The sequence below is a fragment of the Cyprinodon variegatus genome, unplaced genomic scaffold (assembly GCF_000732505.1).
Source record: "Cyprinodon variegatus isolate N-32 unplaced genomic scaffold, C_variegatus-1.0 Scaffold95, whole genome shotgun sequence".
In the NCBI taxonomy this organism is placed as follows: domain Eukaryota; kingdom Metazoa; phylum Chordata; class Actinopteri; order Cyprinodontiformes; family Cyprinodontidae; genus Cyprinodon; species Cyprinodon variegatus.
Genome location: NW_015150548.1, coordinates 152,797 through 174,346, shown reverse-complemented (window position 1 = coordinate 174,346; position 21,550 = coordinate 152,797). Strand labels below are relative to the sequence as shown.

At 39.9% G+C, this 21,550-nt stretch overlaps 1 protein-coding gene across 2 annotated transcripts in view; it reads left to right on the top strand.

Moving 5' to 3' along the window:
* The first annotated feature begins 9,910 nt into the window (after window positions 1-9,910).
* LOC107084232 (sodium/potassium-transporting ATPase subunit alpha-1) overlaps window positions 9,911-21,550 on the top strand; it is a 49,259-nt gene continuing 37,619 nt past the window's right edge. The window contains exons 1-5 of one of the 2 annotated variants that reach the window (XM_015373966.1): window positions 9,911-10,086; window positions 10,172-10,308; window positions 10,664-10,814; window positions 11,959-12,127; window positions 12,201-12,355. In XM_015373966.1, coding sequence (XP_015229452.1) covers window positions 10,015-10,086; window positions 10,172-10,308; window positions 10,664-10,814; window positions 11,959-12,127; window positions 12,201-12,355 — 684 coding nt within the window. In that variant the 5' untranslated portion in view covers window positions 9,911-10,014. The remainder of the gene's footprint in view (window positions 10,087-10,171; window positions 10,309-10,663; window positions 10,815-11,958; window positions 12,128-12,200; window positions 12,356-21,550) is intronic. The other variant, XM_015373965.1, reaches the window with a different exon arrangement.

Here is a 21,550-nt window from a genome sequence, read left to right as displayed (position 1 = left end):
TTTCCTTAATGCAGTTGCGCTTTGCTTTATGTAGTTTTGTTTTTCTTAATGCAGTTGCGATTTCCTTAATGCAGTTGCGCTTTGCTTTATGTAGTTTTGTTTTTCTTAATGCAGTTGCGATTTCCTTAATGCAGTTGCGCTTTGCTTTATGTAGTTTTGTTTTTCTAAAAGTAGTTGCGATTTCCTTAATGTACTTGCGCTTCTAGATTTGTAGTTGCAGTTTGCACTTCAGGGCCACCGTAGAAAACAGCAAAAAAAATTTTGTGCTCTGCTTTCAACAATTATGGAGCAAAATTCCTTCCATACAATTCCTCCTAATCCGTTGTCATTTCACAACATTCCTTCCATTTACTCCATCTCCCTCCCCCATTTTGACATCACCCCCCATCCACCCTCTCCTCCCCGGCATAGCTGAATGAGTACAAACAGTCAGGAAGTTTACTCCAAACAATCCAGCGTCCTACGCTGCTCTGGCATCAAGGGTAAGCCTTCCACCTCACCGGTTTCACCCAAACAGAGGAAGACTCTGTTCCGCTGACTTCAGGGTCACTGGTGTCATCTGGTACACGTGCGTTGACATTGTACCAATGCTTTTTAGCTTTTGCACTCTATACTTGCAGTTTCCCCAAAGCTATTGGCAGTGATTGACCGTTTGACCTTCTCAAGGGCACTAAGTTCAATGAAACCTGCTCTGTTTCACTTTATGGCTTGAAGGATCCTTCTAAGAACAGAAGGGTGAGGCCTCTGACAGCTATTTATTAAATAAGGTGATCAAATGAACTAATGTTAAGCAACAAAAAAGACATGTATTGGAGTTTAAACATTTAACAGCTAATGTTTCATTTTTTTTAAAGGTGATTTTGTCCCCCCCCCTACAGGACAGGCCGACCTTAAAGAGGCAGAGCCAACTGCTCTGTAGAATACTCCCTCTGCATTCCACAGTTATCTTTCCTACGTGCAACGGTATATCTAACCTTTCTTCTAGCTTTCATTTTTTGGGAGAAACAACCTTTCCTGTGCAAAATGTTCGAGCAAAGACCTCCTGAATTGGACTTTAACATCTCTGGCTGTAGCTTTATCTCCACGTGTTTTACATTCACAACTCAACTACCTTATTTGCTCTTTTCCCCCTGATTGTTGCTGTTTGTAGTGCAAACACTCGCAAACACAAATGCAGCAGGGCGACTGTATGAAAAATGTAATCCAGTTGGTGAAAAAAGCGGACGGGCATTATGGAATAATAAAAAAAAGGAAAAACTTAGGGAAGCTGTGAGAACAGAATAGGGAAGTTGAGTAAGAAATGTACCCCTCCCCTTTTCTCTCATAGGTTTTAGTTGAAAACACCACCCCCACCTCTACCAAAGCTTTCTGCAACTCACCTGTCTAGTTTCTCCTCCCCCAAACCCCTCCCCCTACAGGGCAGGTAGTCCTCCAGGCTGCATATATAAAGGTATGCTAATGCCAGGCAAACCATCTTCTCTGCTCTGGGAGTGAGGAAGACAGCAGAGCTGAGAGAAGCAGTGTGGGAAACAGAAAGAGGCGGAGTGGGGAAGTTTTTTGAAAAAGGAACATTGGATTGACTGCTCTCAGAGCTACTCTGTAATCATGGGGTTTGGAGTGAGTATTTCAACTTTTACTCTTGTTTTGATCTTGTTTTCATTCAGGGTCATTAGCAAAGGCTTACAGATTTTGAAATTTGAGGCATTCTTTTTCAATTCTGCTCTCTCTGTAGCAAGTAAATGATTAACACAGGTTTTGCAGCTTGTTTGGACAGCAGAAAGAGGAATATTTTCTTGTGCTTCCTTGTGAAAAAATCCAAACAGATGCATCAGAGCTATCTTTCCATGTGGGCTCTGTTTAATTCACTGACTTCTATTCCTTTTTTACTCACTTTCCTCCAATCCAGAAAGGGAAAGATGACTACAAGCCGGCTGCAACGTCGGAAAAAACAAGTAAAAAAGAAAAGAAAGCCAAAGCGAAGAAGGATATGGATGAACTGAAAAAAGAAGTGGATCTGGTGAGTTTACCACCTTGATTTTTGTTTGTGCTCATGGAGCCTGTCACTATGACCGGTCACGGCTGACACAAACCTCTCAGAGTCACATGAGACGTCTGCACCCTGTTTAGTAAAGATTGCTACCTACAGAGCTGCATGTGCTGTCACATGTTATTAAAAAGCTCCCCAGCTATAATCAGCTTCTAACACATGCTTTCAATTGGTTGGTTTACAGTGGACTTGAAGGAAGTGGCCACTTTCAGCTTTACTTTTCTTCAGTTTCTCTTTGTGAATCTTAATTTCCAAGCTTGAGTAAATGAAGGTGTTAGAATGCCGTGTAGGTCAGAGTAGCGGACAGCAATGGTTGGCCAAGTTCCATCCGACTCAGCTTTCTGAAGACCTTTCACCAAGGTCAAACAGGAAGTAAAAGTTCAGGAACTGCTAACTGAGGAGGGTATACTTTGTTACACAACATCTCTATATTTCTAATGTGTTATAAAGACATTTTTTCTGCAAATCAGGTGCATTCTGACCAAAAATCTTTAGGAAGTGTTGACTTTGGAAGTGTCCTTCACAAGGTCAGACCGCAAGGAGAAACGGTCAATGTCAAACCAACTGACCTCTTGTTCCATCTCAATACGCAATACTTTTTCGCTTATATTTGGAAGTTTATTTAATCTCAACAGCTAATGTATTAATAACACATTTCTAAATCTACAACTCTTTAAACACAAACCTTAAACGCAGCTGGGTCTTGTACTTATATGCCAACTACATACAAAAAGTTTAACCTACATTTTCAATGTATTTGGTCTAAACTAACTCTTATAAAGATTAACCTTCAACACTACATTTTAAAGGGAAAGTTCAGAATCCAACACTTATGCTTGCCCTCAGTTCATTTTTAATTATAAGGCAATAAAACTCCTATCTTGGTGATATATTAATAGTTATAATCCTTTAAAGTGCCTTAACTAGATCTCAAAGTCCTGCCAAAGCTGAAGGACATCTTCATGCCATATCAAACCCTATCGCCAATCTCCTGTGATCTCTCCAATCTTGCATATCATTCACTGCAATTAACGCCACACCCTCGTCTTTAATGTGCCTCCCGAGACATAGGAAGTCTTTGAGTTCAGATAAATTCTTTGGAATGATTTACCACCATGCATTAGTGATTAGAGGACTTCATGTCTGATCAGTGGTTGAATAATGATTGCTTATCGAGTAGAAGTGAAATAGTAGTAAAGCGCCGAAACAAACCCAGCTGAGATGTTAATAATTGTCATCCGGTCATACAATTACCCCGAGGCTTCAAAGTCCAGCCAAAGACAATAGAGGCTATCCCCATAGCAACATTATGCGCTCTTTGATTCGACTGTGTGCCGTAAAGTCTGAACTGGAGATGCTGAATGCTAGATATGCAGTGGGTTTGGTTTCATTTATCTCAACAGCAGGAATTCCCAAAACCTCAGTTTATCTCAGTTTGTGGATGGCTATTCAAATACATGGAAAATGTGGCCAAAACATGAGAGTTAAAAAATAGATGTCCTTAGTTGGCCTGTTGAGATCACTACTTTGGATCATGTGATTACATTTTCTCCATGGCCGATTTGCCGTGCTTGATTATTAAAATGCCAAATGGTCATAGGAATAGAAAGGAACACGTAATTAATCCTATCTTTCACTAAAGTCATTCAGTGTAAGATAAACAGTTTAAACGTTTGATTGACTTAGTCCAATAGAAATGGAAATGTGAAAAGGGGACTGGAAGTTAAAGTTCAAATGGTGTAGTTGGTTAAAAATATTGCTAACCGATGTAGAGAGTGATGCACACATGACTACAAAAGTAGTCACAGCTAACATAACTATAATAATAGACACAGGACTGGTTCATAATGGTACTTTTTAGGATAATTTTCAACAGTTAGCTCCTTTTTTTTATCTTGGCATGGTTTTTAATAAATAGTTATAGCCAGTCAGGATGTTCTTAAAGTAGCAGCTTATCTTTTAAAATTCATCCGTTTTGTTTTTTCTTAATAAATACCTGGAAATCTTTGCACAAAGCTTTCTCACCAGCTGATGGGAAGTCCTCATCATCTATGACAATCTGGCATGGGAACTCAAGAGCTATTTCCTTTTACATTAAAAAAATGTTTCTCTTTTTCAAGTTTTAAGCACCTGGGCAGCATTTTTTCGGAGAGACATACTTTATTTTCAAGTTGAAATATTGTTATTAATAATAATAATGATAATAATAGAACTTTATTGATCTCAGATTGAAGAAATTGACCTCTGCCTTTAACTGATCTCGTTGGGGAGCAGTGGGCTGCCATTGTGCGGCGCCCGATGAGCAGTGTGGGGTTAAGGGTTTTGTTTAGGGACCCAGAGTGCAGACTGCGCGGCTCAAACAAGGTACTTGCGACCTTCTCAGAGCACAGGCGCACTGCTCTAACCACTAGGTTAGAGCACTCCCCTATGGCACAAAATATTGCACCATTTGTTGCTTTACAGAGATACCACTCATTGAAGAGAGTGCCAAACCAGTGGTTGCGAGAGTGGTGTAAGTTCACTTTTCTTCTTACTAAACTTTCAATAATGGACAGAATTGAACCATAGCATATAGTTATTTCTGTAGTTTCCTTTACCTACAGTAAACAGACTCGCCTATTGGCTAAGGTCATTGGAAACTTTATCTTGAAGACTATGGATTGCTGCCATGATTATTAGAAAAGTATTTACTTCTGTTTTGTATCTTAATTATAAAGCCTTGAAACTATTGTGCATGAAAGTAACTGTGTCTTCATTGTGGTTTCCAGCACTGACAGAAGTATGATGTAACTGTATTACCGCAGAGAGCAGTGTCATCATCTCAATTCCTGGTTTCTTATGATTGCCCATTTTTGTTTTGTTTCACAGTACAATACCAATAAAAGTGGGATATATGATTGCAGTTAATTCAAATTATATTTGAGGTATTTATTCTCATTCAACCACTGTGGGCGTTTTTTAAATAACAAAAAAAACACACAAAGAAATTCAGAGTGGGCACATGAATGTGTCAGCCTCTCTGAGTGTTCATTTGCACTCACGCTTTGGTTTGACTTGACAATTAGATAAGCAGTTAAATTAAACTTTATTTTTTTTTTTAAATGTGGGTTGTAAAGAGTGGATAAACTTTCAGAAATGAGCTCCTTTTTCAATATAAAACATCAGTGTGTTTCAGAGCTCTTTGCAGTTTGTGGTTTTAATGCAGCTACAAAGTCCTCTACAAAGTAAATTAAATGTTAAACAAATCTTAACATCACCTCCGCATGCATTCATAATCCCGATCAGATGGGCTACTCTCTTTTGTGCTCTTTATGTTTCCCGGAGGATACGTCAACACATTCTTTAATCCCCAGAGCAGATAATATGTGCGGTTTTAAAATGACAGGGATTTATGCTTGTTTGACGCAATGTCTGTCAATCTCATTCTCTCCTCTTCATGTCCACCCCTCCCTCCACAGGATGATCACAAGCTGACAATGGATGAACTTAACAGAAAATATGGGACGGACCTAACAAGGGTGAGTTCTCTGCACATAGGATTTATTGTGGTTCAGAGAGAAAGATATGGCCAGGGTACAAGTTCCAAGTCTAAGCACACAGACACTGCCCCTGAGCACAATGTCAATTAGTTACGCTATAGAGTTGTGGTGTCAGGGCAAAATATTTGATAGAGTTTCTGTTAACCCAAATTATGAAATTTTTGACCTAAAATAAACTAACATTTTTGTATGTGTGTCTAGGGTCTTTCTTCATCCAGAGCAAAAGAGATTCTAAACAGAGATGGTCCAAACGCCTTGACACCTCCTCCAACGACTCCTGAATGGGTAAAGTTCTGCAAGCAGGTACGATCCAACAACCGCATCGTTTTTATTCTCGCAAAATTCTTTTATTGGATGCACAGGGTAGAAATTCCTCACTAGTTTAAATGATTTCTTGGTTTCTCTTCCAGCTATTTGGTGGTTTCTCCATGCTGCTGTGGATTGGAGCAATCCTCTGCTTCCTCGCCTACAGTATTCAGGCTGCTTCTGAAGATGAACCAGCCAATGATAATGTAAGAGGGGACTGTTAATAAGGATGAGCATCATTTCCTGGTTCTTCAGAGGCAAAAGTCAAAGGTCCTATCATTCTCCCTGCAGTTGTATTTAGGTATTGTGCTCTCTGCTGTCGTCATCATCACTGGTTGCTTCTCCTACTACCAAGAGGCCAAAAGCTCCAAAATCATGGATTCCTTTAAGAATCTTGTCCCACAGGTAAGACTTTCTTGTTTCCTCAGGCTTTAATTGACTCACTATGACCACATGTTTGCTTTTTGCTACTGCCCCCATCACTCCTTAACACTTTGCTTAATTTTAGCAAGCCCTTGTTGTCCGTGATGGAGAGAAGAAGAGCATCAATGCCGAGGAGGTGGTGGTCGGTGATTTGGTGGAGGTGAAAGGTGGAGACAGGATTCCTGCCGATCTCAGGATCATCTCTGCTCACGGCTGCAAGGTTTGTGTGCATTACTGGTGCACAAATACTGAGACCCCTGCTGTCAGTACTCTGCAATCCCTTCATAAGGACAGGTTCAAGCGTACACAGATAAGAGAACCTTCAAGACTTCTCTTGTCTACTTTAGGTTTTCTATGTTGTTTTAGTCAAAGGACTAATAGAGGACTGTTTCCTGGATGTTGGACTTTTTTAATGTTAATTAGGCGAAATGTTGGGGATCAGTATTGTTCTTGAATACCGGTGACAAACAGTCTTTTAGTTCTTTTGTTCAGTCAATCATATTTTTATCTGAATTAGTGAAATTTCAAAGAGCTTATGCCTTCTATTTATCCCTGTCCTTTGGCTTTTAAAGGAAAAACAGCTTCCTTGATTGCCATAGGTCCCTGAGATGTAAACTGTAAGACACGAACAAGTTTAAGCAAGTAGCTCTTTTTCTCCTGCAGCCATTTACTAATTTACAAGGACAAACCTGCATTTGCCTAACCTGTAATATCCTAATGGTATTGTCTTCTGAGTTTCCCCTAAGAACCATCTTTCCAGGGAAGTAGGCTCTCCAAAAATATAAAAATACTTGTATTACACCAATTTTATAGGAATTGCTAGGGGTCCTGATAGTATTTAACTGAAGATTTAAAAAAATATATATATAACAAAACACGTGTGGTATGTTGTCCAAAAAAAAAAATTCTCTCACCACTGTTCCTCTCTGTTTTATCCTTCAGGTGGACAACTCCTCTCTGACTGGTGAATCAGAACCCCAGACTCGTTCTCCAGAGTTCACCAACGAAAACCCCCTTGAGACCAGGAACATTGTTTTCTTCTCCACCAACTGTGTTGAAGGTACTAAAAAAGTCCTTAAAATAATCCTATATTTATGATGTTAGGTGCGATTTGGGGGGTATGTGAAAGAAAAATCACTTGAACACATCCTTCTTGATGTTCAGGAACTGCCAGAGGAGTCGTCATTAACACCGGCGATCGCACCGTTATGGGTCGTATTGCCACCTTAGCGTCCAGTCTGGAGGGAGGTAAAACTCCCATTGCTGTTGAGATTGAGCACTTCATCCACATCATCACAGGCGTGGCCGTTTTTCTGGGGGTTTCTTTCTTCATCCTCTCCCTCATCCTCGGTTATGGATGGCTGGAAGCTGTCATCTTCCTTATTGGTATCATTGTGGCTAATGTGCCAGAAGGTCTGCTGGCTACTGTCACTGTAAGTACTAAAGTCCTTTAATCTGAGATCCTTGGTTCACTTTCATTACAGATTATTTGGTTTATAAGGGGTTGATTCTTCTCTCCAGGTGTGCCTGACTCTGACTGCCAAGCGTATGGCCAAGAAAAACTGCCTGGTGAAGAACCTGGAAGCTGTCGAGACTCTGGGCTCCACCTCCACCATCTGTTCAGATAAGACCGGCACCCTGACCCAGAACAGAATGACCGTGGCCCACATGTGGTTCGACAATCAGATCCATGAAGCCGACACCACAGAGAACCAGAGCGGCACCTCCTTCGACAGAAGCTCTGCCACCTGGGCGGCTCTGGCCAGAATCGCTGGACTCTGCAACCGGGCCGTCTTCCTAGCTGAACAGAACAACGTTCCCATACTGAAGGTGAACAGCTGGTGTAGTTGTAGAGATGTCTGAACCTTAAGATCAGAAGTTCTTTTAGTGCAATTAAATTTAGCATCATACCCGAAACTTTTAGCACCATTTTAGCTGTAACTGCATTCATTTAAATCTTTTTCTTCCATAACATTCACTGAAACCCACAGAGAGATGTTGCCGGTGACGCCTCAGAAGCTGCCTTGCTCAAGTGCATTGAGCTTTGCTGTGGCTCAGTTAAGGACATGCGAGAAAAATATCAGAAGGTTGCTGAGATTCCGTTCAACTCCACCAACAAATACCAGGTAAAACATTCATCCGGTCCAAATTATTTAACTGTTATTTAAATTCTAGTGCACTGCCAAAGTATTCAAACACACATTTTTTTCACATTTCTTGACCAAAAACACACAATTAATTCTATCAGTATTTTTGTGGTATTGACCAATTCAAACTACCTCATTAAAAAAGGTCAAGCTCTGTGAAATTTGACAGAGAATTTCTATACATAATTATTTTTTCAGTTTCTACAAGAAACAATTGGAATAAGGAAAAGACTTTGACTAGACCATTCTAACAGAGTGTTATGCTTTGAGTCATTCCATTGTAGCTTTGGCTGTATGTATGCCATCTTTCCATTCTTTACTTGTTCCATCCCTTCTTTTCCTTTTCCTATCCTAATGTTCATTGTCCTCCCCTCCTTTATTAAAGCCTTCTGTATTTTATTGTGCAGTTGTGGCTTTCCATCCGTGTCCTCACCCAATTCTTATTTTTGCCCTTCCTTCCTTCCTTCCTTCCTTCCTTCCTTCCTTCCTTCCTTCCTTCCTTCCTTCCTTCCTTCCTCATGTCCTTTCCTGCATATTTAGTTGGCTCCTTCATGTTAGTTTGTTTTTTTCAGGTTTCACATTTAAAGCCCAAACCACCATACTAATGTCCTAAACTGATTCTTACTCTTTTATATTATAATTAATAAAAATGAAGGTCACAAAAATATGCCTCTGGAAAAAGTCTAGAATTTTTTAATTAGAATGGATTTTAAAACAAAAAACTTTGTTCATCATTATCTCCCATTTGATGGGGGATCTTGGACACACCATGATTGTGCCAGTACCTGAATACAAATGCACAGCCGAGCTTTTTGGTTTTTTATTTGTAAAATGTTGTCAACAGCTTCATTGATCCTCCTCTTAGGAATTTCCCAGAAATCAGTGGTGAGGCACGGTGTAGTGGCAGCACATTTTAGATATTTTGCTGAATTCCATTGCACATTTGCCCTGAGGTAATGAAAATTTAAATGTGGTAGTTTTGTAATTGTAATTCTTATTTTACTGTCAAATATATTTTATTGCAATCGACTTTTCTTTGTTCCACTGTTAAAAATCATGGTCCATGGGTAGTTTAGGAGAGTTACTTTCTCGCAAACCAAATCGGTGCCCAGCACAAAAAAACGTTAGGGACCCACTGGATTAAGGTTTTCTCCTTTCCAATAGCTCTCCATCCACAAGAACGCAACTCCTGGAGAAACCAAGCACCTTCTGGTGATGAAAGGAGCACCAGAGAGAATCCTGGACCGCTGTTCCACCATAGTACTCCAGGGCAAAGAGCAGCCTCTGGACGACGAGATGAAAGATGCTTTCCAGAATGCCTACGTGGAGCTGGGAGGACTTGGAGAGAGAGTTCTCGGTAGACCATATATTCTTCACTGTTAAAACCTTTCTTTTATAAGACATCAGGACAAATCAAAGTCTTATTCAAATCTTTTTTTCTTTTTAAGGGTTCTGTCATTTCCACCTTCCTGATGACCAGTTCCCTGAGGGCTTTGCCTTTGACACTGAAGAAGTGAACTTCCCCACTGAGAACCTTTGCTTCATCGGCCTCATGGCCATGATCGATCCTCCTCGTGCTGCTGTGCCCGATGCTGTAGGCAAATGCAGGAGTGCAGGAATCAAGGTGATTAGAGTCGACTCTCTTGACGTATTTCTTTTGTACAAAGGAGCTGTAGATTCAGTGCTTCCTCTAATCTTCTTCCTCTCAGGTAATCATGGTGACAGGTGACCATCCCATCACTGCCAAGGCCATCGCTAAGGGCGTAGGTATCATCTCTGAAGGCAACGAGACTGTTGAGGACATTGCGGCTCGTCTGAACGTTCCTGTTTCAGAAGTCAACCCCAGGTCAGTTCTTTCCCACCGAGCAAAAGTTGGTTGAAAAGACATTGAAAATGTGAAATGATTTACTTCCAAACGACGTCTATATTTGGTTGAAAAGTGAAAAGCCGTAATTTTTAGATCATTGAAAAGACGTTGAAAACTGTCTTTGAAATATCTTTTCAACGTCTACCATTGGACTAAAGCGGGACAAAATCAGATCAACCAAACACAGCCCAACAACTATTTCTGGTCTTAATCCATACTATGACGGACCAACCAGATTTAGCCTAAAAACCTACTTCTAGATGGCGTCTTGTGTATGGGGGTAGATGGTTGATTTTAGCCTTTGTGCTTAAGTTTGCTGGGATTTCTTCCACAGAGATGCCAAAGCCTGTGTTGTTCATGGCGGTGAGCTCAAAGACTTTACATCGGAACAGCTTGACGAGATCCTGAAGCACCACACAGAAATTGTCTTCGCCAGAACCTCCCCTCAGCAGAAGCTGATCATTGTGGAGGGTTGCCAGAGACAGGTGAGGCTCAGGGAAATTATCTGGGATTTAGGGCTGAGATGAAAAGGGCAAATATAGGAACACAAGTCTTATGAAACTGGGGAAAAAATTGAATCGTTATCTACAGTAAAATGGAGTTTATTGCATTATTGTTGCAATTTGAAAACAGAAATTAAGCTTTAAAAAAAGGTTTCGAGAGTACCTTTACTGTTTTCTTACAAGTAATGACATTTTTTTCTCAAATTTCTTTCATATTTTATTTTTTTAATTGCATTTTTTTTTTACCAAACTTTATTCTATCTAAAACATGTTTATTACAGATTTGATCATTTTAAATTTTAATTTGTGTTTTGGATTGCAATCTTTAATAATATTTAACATTTTTTTTACTAAAGTAAGTCTGTAATAACATCCAGAGTATTTGGGGTTAAATTTATTTCCCTTATTTTTACAACAAAGACCTTGTTTTGTAAAAAATAAAAATGTATCTGTTTTTTTTTTTATTTCACATTTTCCAATTGAGTTTAATGAACTGCCTACTTTTTCAACCTCGTGCCAGATCGCATTTCCTTCACTTTAAGCCTAAAACATCTGTTGCTGCTTACTTTCGTGCAGACAAATAGCGATGCTTCTTTGCCTCTCTCTACAGAGGAAAAAAAAAGCAGTGAAAAAAAAAGTATCAAAAAGTTTTGTTGTACTTTTTCTTTTTTGACTTCCATTTAAAAACATGTAATTTGCTTATAACAGTAAGTGAACCAACATCCCCCATAGAGAATGTGTCCTGTAAAAAGCCTTTAAAAGGTAGGCGATAAAAAAAAGAATATAAAAAAAATGTGAAAAAAATATTATAAAAAAAATAAAATAAAATAAACATTGAGAGAATTAAATGTGAAAAAAAAAAAAAATGTTACACTCAAAACTTCTAAGTAAAAAAAAATCTTAATATGTATACTCCAATTTGGTTTGCGAGAAAGTAAATCTCCTAAACTACCCATGGACCATCTTTTTTAACAGTTGAACAAAGTAAAGTATACGTATGTATATATATATTTTGATTAGATTTCATATAGTGCCATTATTTCAAACCTGTTTGAAAATGGTTTTACTAAAAGTATTTCTTTTTAAAGTAATTGATTACTTTTATCGGCATCTGTTTCCTGTCTAGGGAGCCATCGTGGCCGTGACAGGTGACGGTGTAAATGACTCTCCAGCTCTGAAGAAAGCTGACATCGGCGTTGCCATGGGGATTGCTGGCTCTGATGTCTCCAAACAGGCGGCCGACATGATCCTGCTGGACGATAACTTTGCCTCCATTGTTACTGGAGTGGAAGAAGGTGAGAAGATGACTAAAAAACATGTTATTTTAGATCGGATTTATAAATACTAACCAGCGTGTTGATCGGCCAGGTCGCCTGATCTTTGACAACTTGAAGAAGTCCATCGCCTACACTCTGACCAGTAACATCCCTGAGATCTCTCCCTTCCTCCTCTTCATCATCGCCAACATCCCTCTGCCTCTGGGAACTGTCACCATCCTCTGTATCGATCTGGGAACAGACATGGTAAGTTCCTCTGGAGCTTTGTTGAGTTTGGTTTTGGGCAACTGGAGCTACAGGTTATGTCTTGATCCCCTAGGTTCCCGCCATCTCCCTGGCTTATGAAGCTGCTGAGAGTGATATCATGAAGAGACAGCCCCGAAACCCCAAAACAGACAAACTGGTGAACGAGAGGCTGATTAGCATCGCGTATGGACAGATCGGTAAAAAACCTTTATATCTTGGTGCATCTTGTAAAAACATGACGTCATGTGTCGAAGACGTCATTTTTAAAGCTTTCGCTTTGATTAGGTATGATGCAGGCCACAGCTGGGTTCTTCACATACTTTGTGATCTTGGCTGAAAATGGATTCCTCCCCATGGACCTTCTTGGAATTAGAGTCTTCTGGGACGACAAATACGTAAACGACCTGGAGGACAGTTATGGACAGCAATGGGTCAGTATATCTTGTAATGTCTTCCTTATGTCTTTTCAGCCCTCATTTGATCTTGCTTTTATTGATTCTTATGCTTTTTTTTTGGTCCCGGTTGTCCTCCAGACATACGAGAGAAGAAAGATCGTGGAGTTCACCTGCCACACAGCCTTCTTCACCAGTATTGTAATCGTCCAGTGGGCTGATCTGATTATCTGCAAGACCAGGAGGAACTCTATTGTACAGCAAGGAATGAGGTGAGCTAAACCAACTGATGTGCAGATACAAAAAAGGCACCAAAAAATTGGTTAAAAAGTCCCTTTTAGGCTCTATATCAGTGGTCTGACCCAAGGCTCTATTGTCGGCCCTTTGTTGTTTTTGTTCTTTGTTAATAGACACCTTTACATTGAGACAAATAATCAGATTGAAGGCCTGATCGGTTCAAACAGTTTTCTATGTACACATGTCATGCTGAAGATTCAATTTCCATCTGTTGTTAAGAATTTTAGTTTTTATGTCTATGTTTGTTTTGATAAAATTTTTATGTGATGACAGAGGCTGTTGAGTATGAAGTCAGAACTTACGGTAGCTCTTAAAGGGATTCGCTTGAAGATGCTTTTCTAACTATACTAGCCACAGCTGAGAAGAAAACAGTACTGTCTCAATATTAGATCAAACTTTAAAGTAAGTGACAATGGTTAGTGAAAGTATATGGAAACAGATCTACATGAGAGTACGATAAGGGCTAAATTAGTGGGGGTAGGAAACTCAAAGTGCAGAGAAGGAGCATATATTTTATATTGGGGCATGGTAGGGAATGTGAACTGCTCACATTGGTATTTATTCTACATGATCTCTGTTTCAGTAAGAAATGTATGGAAGGAAGCATGATATTTTCCTAAATTTGGAGTCTTCTTTCATAGTTTTTCTAAAACGGTTTCCAATCTATAGGCTCCACAGATAAATCTATAGCCTATCTTTAATCAGTTGTACATTAGATCAAATAAGCGGGGCGATTGAACTTTTTTTTTAAATGTTATTTTCTCCCAACAGGAACCGCATCTTAATCTTTGGACTCTTTGAGGAGACAGCTCTGGCTGCTTTCCTGTCATACTGTCCAGGCATGGATGTCGCCCTCAGAATGTACCCTCTCAAGTGAGTAAATCGCACACCTACGCTATCCTCTATTCAACATTTCTGCTGTACTAATCAATGCACTAATGTTCTTTTTGTTAATGAACATTCACTATTAGGTGTAATGCCCATTAAAGCAGTTTTTTTTCTGCTAATTTCTGATTTCGGAGGTTTTCTTGTTCTCTAATCCATGCAGAAAGCGTTTTGACGTGCATGAATTTTAGCACAGAACTGTCTTTGATGTCTTCTATAAAGAGAAGTTGGCTATTATCTCCTGGCTTAAATAATTTCCACTACAGAGGAATAATAAAGATGCTCTAGTTCTAATGAGATTATTTGAGGGAAAACAGAGAGCAGAAAGGACAGATCAGGCTCATTAGCTCATGGTTTAAACTCACTCCATCTTCTCTGGCATCTTTCTCCTGTTGCGTTTGTTCCTGCCTCTCTGCTCAGTATCTGTTACAAACTCCCAGTTGAGGAATAAATCTGCATCCCAGTGGAGTTTATTTGCATTAAGGAGTGAGCATCAGCAGAGCAACGGCCCTGTGATGATCCAGTTTTTACTTTAGTGTATATTAAACAATCTACTTCTGCCCAACAAGCTTTTGATGTGCTTTTAGATGAACTATAGCGACTGTTTTTCCTACAGGCTGTAGAGGAGGTGTGTCATGCCTTTGTTGCTATTTTTTGGTCATATTTCAGTTTTAACTCTCCCTCTCCATCTGTCCAATACTTTCAGGCCTGCATGGTGGTTCTGCGCCTTCCCATACTCTCTACTCATCTTCCTCTACGATGAAGCCAGAAGATATATCCTTAGACGCAACCCAGGAGGTAAGACTATTATTTGCTTTTTTCTTTAAGTTTGAAAACTCCTTGGTTTATTATCTCAAACATACAAATGTACAGTAGTGCAGTTTCTGTTCCTGGCTCTGTGGATAGTTGTGTCTGATACTGTAGCTAAAACTGCAGCAGATGGTAGCGGCCCCGTGGGAGTTGAACCCTCAACCCTGCCATTGTTAATGCCTCGTTCCACCCACGAGGCTCCACAGGACCTGTATGGAGGGGTCCAGCTCTGATTCAGCTTCTTTTTTTTGTTTTTATTGGTTTTCTTGCGTGTTTGTCAGAGATGTTACATCTGAGCCCCACAGCATGGATCACTGAACGCGGCACAGCCCATCCAAGGCGAATGATGCGTTAACGTCACTCTCATGAAAATAAGTCTGGCTGACATGTTTCCTGTCTGCAAAAAGCGTTTTTTTTTTTTTTTTTCTCACATCCTGACAACACAATGTTACAACTGCAAACTGTAGCTCTTAAAGATTTTGTAACAGATAAACCCCAAAGAGAAAAGTAGGTCAAACTAACATCTCCATCTCTGTCTTTCTATTTTTTTTTGGACATTCAAACATCTGAATCTGCTGTCATCTAGGCCACATATTTCAAACTCAAATCCAGCTTGTCTCAGATATTCCCTCCCATAAGGAGCCACGACTAGTTGAACATGTTTGCCTAAATATTTTTTTTCTATTAGCTTAAAAATTGCGATGCTTAAAAAGTGATTATTAGGCCCTAATTGAAATATTAGATATCCTTTGTTATATTTTTACCCATTAGCCGAGCAGTTTTTTTGTCATATTGCATTTGATTTGTATAAATTTAGACAATGCCACACTGAGTCATTGCCTTAAAGTTTTTATGAGCAGTTGTAGATGAGATATACATGGAAAGAAGCAAATGTGATCTGCTTGTAAGCTGTTTACTGTATTAGCTAAAGCTAACACCATTAGCAGAAGCTAACCGGAAACATATTTAAATTAGAAGAAGATGAATAATTGTTTTAAGTGACAGTGAAGCTTTCTTCTGTCATTGTAAGATGCTTTGTTTTATTCTATCTGTGAAAGTGATTTGATCCCAATGCTAACAGTAAACAGCTTCGGTTAGAAATTGTAGGCCTTTGTACCGTAGTTCTCCATCTTGGTTAGCATCTCCTAGCAGCCGCGGCACAAACTAATTCTCCATTCTCCACTCTGTTTAATCCATTTAATCTAAATAACCTCTTTTCATTTATTAATTCTCATCAATTTAAACACGCTTCACTTTAAACTGAGCAGCTGTAACATTACTAATTGCAGTTTTGGATGGATGGATCTAGCGCAACCCATCCTAGCATATGTCAACTACAACAATGTAGCAATGGTTGTGGGGGTGACCGCATTTAATTTAATTTTATTATTTTTATTGAACATCTCATGCTAAAAATAAATGAGTACAAAAATAGTTCTGTTGGGATCTGTCACAGAGATAAAAAACAAATGACTTTGACCAGACAATATCAGAAGAAATTTAAGGTTTTTCATATCATTTTGAAGCCTCTTGCATGATGGAGATATCATTTAGGGGCAGCTGAGGAAATAGTGTAACAAACAAATACTCTAAAACCTAAACTCCAACTTAGAAAGAACTGTTATATTGTAAGTATTTTAACCTCTAGAAAGGTTCTTCTTTCTTCCAATGCCGTTAACTCATTTGCTATCTAAACAATGAAGGATAGCAACTTCTTTTATAGTGAAAAGACCACAGTGTCTTCCGTCCCTCAAGGATTTTACTGTCATCATAAAATATTTGACTATATTGTTTCTAATTTAGGGCAGATTTTCGTCCTTAGTCAGGTTGTAATTCTTTAATCACTGCCTTCCAGCATGAAGGATGACATCATCCTGGCGACCTTTTGTAGATTCAGCCAGTTTGACCTCTTGATGTTTAACCTCTGATTGTAAAAGAGTAATAACGTAAAGGACAAATAACCCTTGGTTGATTATGTCTGCTTTATTTTTCAGGTTGGGTGGAGCAGGAGACATATTACTGAGTCTGCCCAGAAGGAGGAAGTGTTTTTCATCATTATTGGCTGCCATGTTACATATTTGTTTGAAATGCCAAAGCCAACAAACACAAAAGAAAACAAAGCATGGATAAATTAAGCACATCTTAATTTATTTGTCATTCAAAATAAAACTTGTCCATAACATTGTGCCCTGGAGCTGCTTGTCTTTTGTTCTTTTGTCCGCTGTTTGCTGCTTTCTAGCTTTATTTGCTTCAACCTGGGTCCAATCGATCATCCATCCATTCATCTCTCCATTTATCCATCCATCCATCTCTCCATCCTTCCATCCACTATCCATTTCTCCATACATTCATCATTCACCTATTTAACCCTCTCATCATCCATCCATTTTTCCATCAATCATCCTTCCGCTCATCCATCCATTAATCCATCCACCGATCACCCATCCTTCCATCTCACCATCCGCTGATCATCCATCCTTCCATCTCTTCATCCACCCATTATCCATCCTTCCATCTCTTCATCCACCCATTATCCATCCTTCCATCTCTTCATCCACCCATTATCCATCCTTCCATCTCTTCATCCACCCACCACCCATCCTTCCATCTCTCCATCCACTGATCATCCATCCTTCCATCTCTCCATCCGCCGATCATCCATCCTTCCATCTCTTCATCCGCCCACCACCCATCCTTCCATCTCTCCATCCGCCAATCACCCATTCTTCCATCTCTCCATCCGCCGATCATCCTTCCATCTCTTCAACCACCCATCCTTCCATCTCTCCATCCACCCATCATCCATCTCTCCATGCACCCACCATCCATCCTTGCATCTCCCCATTTATTTAACATCCATCATTCATTCACCCATCTCTCAACCCTTCCATTCATCCATCTCTCCATCCATCCTTCATCGATCCACCTATCTCTCCATCAATTTCTCCATCAATTATCCATCTTTCCATTTACATCTAACCATCCTTCCATCATCTCCATCCTTCCATCCATCATCTATCCATTTATCCCTCTTAACATCCATCCATTTATCCATTTTATCATCAATCCACCTATCAACGTTCCACTCATCCATATCCCATCTTTCCATCTCTCCATTCATCCATCCCTCATCCACCATCTATCCATCATCCTTCCACCCATCCATCTCCATCCATCCTTCCATCTCTCCATTCACCCCTCAATTATCCATCCATCCATCATCTATTCCCAATGATCCATCCATCCATCCATCCATCCATTCATCCATCCATTCCAAATTATGGATTCTGCTACAATAATTTGCTTGAAATATGTTTTTCTCCTGATCACATCTTTATCCTCCACAGCTTCTCAGCAGAGTGCACGTATACAAGTGTCCGCATGCGGTAATTATCTGAAGGACCAGTGAGCTGATAAGGTGTTTGCAATGATTTGCACATATGAATGCAAATGCAAAGAAACCCAATTAAAAGTTAACTGAGACTGTTGTGATTTCTAACTTAATGCTTGCTCTATTATGAATACCCCTTTTCACCCTCTTAGATAGTTTTCTATTATCAAGCCAACCTGGCAGCAAATGGCTGACCTCACAGTAGACACATACTTGAGACAAACACTTTTGATGTTGATTATTCCTCGAAATTGGACAGATTTCCATTTGCGGAAGACAAAAAAAAAGTAGAGCCTTCTGCTCCATTTGAAATTCCCCAGCAGGCAATCAGATTTCTTTCTCCCGCGGCAGAGGGAGCTGCTTTAAGACAGACGAGAAAGTAGAGGCAGACAAAAGGATGGAGGGATGCTGAGAGGAACAGTTGGAAGGGAGAGAATGTGGTTGATTGATGGTAAAGGAAGCAAGTGAATGTGATAAAGAGGAAAGGAGGGAGTGGAAGCGGGACATCAGTAAGATATATTGGCTTTCCTCTGTTTCCTCAATTAATCATCTCAATGCCTTTTGAAGTCATAAAATGCAGTTTGCGGATTTGTCTTCTCTGGAAGAAGACGGCGACAGACAGACATTATCGTGGTTTCACCCCCTGCACCCCCACCCTTCCTTGCCCTGCCTTCTCTCAGCTGAACGTGCTTGTTGCCATCGCAACCCTATTTGAGAGCACCCCCCCATTCTCTCCTCTCTTGAACATCTAAATAAAATCTGGGTTATTTATAGAACGACGCTGGCGACACGCAAGATACAGTTACAGCACATTCATGACTTTAACCAAAAGAGAAAATTTTCTGATGTTAGTATGAATATGAATGCAGATAAATTTGTCCACAGAATGCAAAAAAACCCCAAACTCTTAGCTTATATTTTTTATGTCATGTTTATGTTTTTGCATTTAAAAGATTTACAAAGTAGACACAATGATAAAGTTAGTATATATATACTGTATGTCCATTAGGTCCATCTGTGGTTATAGTTTGCTTCTGATTTGTCTGCACAAAACAAAAGACACCATAAATCAGTGTTGAGTGACAGCGAAATCTATCTTTTGGTGATCCATTTTGGGTTTATCTTGACCGGCTGATTATGTCTTAAAGAGGCCCACAGTGAATGACATGTTTATCCATCAGGAGACAATAGAGCTCCGGATGAGGGCTCAACTAGTCCAAGTGGGTTGTCTATTTGAAGCAGCAGGCAGGAGTGAAGGGCGAGAAAAGATTTACCAAGAGATTAAAAAGAATAAGTGCAATCTTCAAGAACTTCTCCCCTATTTGTTCAAACAGCAACAAGTGGCAGAGTGCTTCTTCTTTTGGGCTTACAGCCAATCCAGGAAAGGGAGCATAGATCTCTATTTTGTTCTGAGGGATCAGTGGGTTTAAGAGCTTCTGGAGCAGATGCCAATGGCAGCTAGGGCATTGATGCTGCCCTCGTGGACTGTACTGCAGATTTGCCCAGAATAGCTCCGCTTTGATCAATGTGGGCCCTCAGCATGGATTCTTCAGCACCTGCAGAGAGGATTCATGGGTATTCATCAGGGGATATAGGAAATATTTGCAGCCCATTTTAAGCTAAGACAGAGATGCATGTTAAAGAAACATAAAGGGCGGGGCTGCATGTTGATGGGTTGAATTGGCATGTCTGTCAGCAGCTCTGGGTTTAGTAGCTTAGAGGTTGCAGAAATTAGCTGTCTGCTTTCAGCACACAGCTAACTTGTTACATCGTGTGGGGAGGGGATGTCAGTGCACTCAGCTGCTCTGCCAGGAGAAGATAGATGCATAAAGACTGTGCATACAGAGATCCTTTGAACTGGGTTTAATTCATGTGGACGCATTTTGTAGTCAGTTGAAGAAAGCCAGATGGTCTCAAGCATCATAATACTTAAAAGGTTTTGACCGTGTTATAAGGGTAAGTGCTCTTTAAAAGGGCAAAGGCCAAAGGGGTATTTTGCTTAACTCATGTATATTTCTGAATAATCCTTGTCAAAAACAGTTGTCCATCACCATCCACAGCAGGGGCGGAGCTAGATGGGGGGCCAGGGGTGGCGTTGGCCACCCTTACCCAATCATCGGCCACCCCTGTTGCCACCCCTACCTTTCATTTCCCTCTAATACAGATGCTAGCAACAGTAATACTCTCAAGTTGAATATTCAAAACATTAAATTTTTCACATATTAACAATTACTTGATACAAAAACCCTGTGGTTAATACTGCACATCAATATAGTAACATTAAAGATGATACATACAGAATTCAAGCAGAAATAGATTTTGTGTTTTATTAAAGAGAAAAGTCATCTAGGAGTCTTCAGTGAAATCATAGATAAATAACTATTTTAATGAAAACTTATTAAATAATCAATTCATGTAGATATTAGTATTTTTAAATATAAATGTTATGCAGAATGATTACTGATAAAACTAGGTAAGTAATGACATTGGAAAAGATGTTTGCCCAAAACTCAATTCTGAAAGAATTTTATCCACTATACCTTTTATTTAGAAAGCACAGATGTTTGAATATATGCATCTATTTGTTAGGAAAGGCTGTAGGAAAGTATAGTTTCTCTTTATTTAGAAAATTTGAATTTTTTTCTCGTTAATTTTCCTGTTGGAACAGTGTAGATTGACCCTGAGGTTTTGGTGCCTATCTACTTTTGGCCACCCCTCAGTGTTGATTGGTTATTGCCTGGCCACCCTTATAAAAATGTTTTGGCTATGGCTCTGGTCCACAGTGACAGAGGGTTATGTCTAAGTAAGAACTGTTGATCTTCTGCGTGAGGTCTCTGACCTTGTCCCGCCTTCCCAAAGAGTCTCTCTAGGAACGGGGTCAGTAACTCCTCAAGAGCTGGTATATTACATCCAATATACTTCTTTCCTACTGGCAAAAATATCCATTTAATACCACGGACATTAGGGTTTTAGTGGCAGTGGGAACGGCTCGTGACCTGAGTGACCCGCATCAAACGACTTGGCAAGTGACGCAGGCTATAACTGCCTTCAATCATCTCAGCTCTGGTTAGCATATGATGGAAACAACAAATCAGTGTCAACATGTTATTTTATGTAATGCCCTTAAACGCAAATTATGTACGTCACATTTGCCAGTTGAGTCGGATCTAACAAGCCAAAACAACTCTGCTGGCATTCAATAAACAGGGCACAGAACTGGTGAGAGACATTTGGACAAAATAGAAAAACGAATAAAGCATTCTAACTACGCCCTTGCTACCTTCCATGTTGCTTTCCATTGTTTACTTTCCTGATTTCTATCCCACCAATGAGGACATCTTCAACTCTAACCCAGCGTGATGGGGTCACCAGACATGCAGAGGTCGGGCGACAGAGGCTAAGCTACTTGCGGGCGGTTGG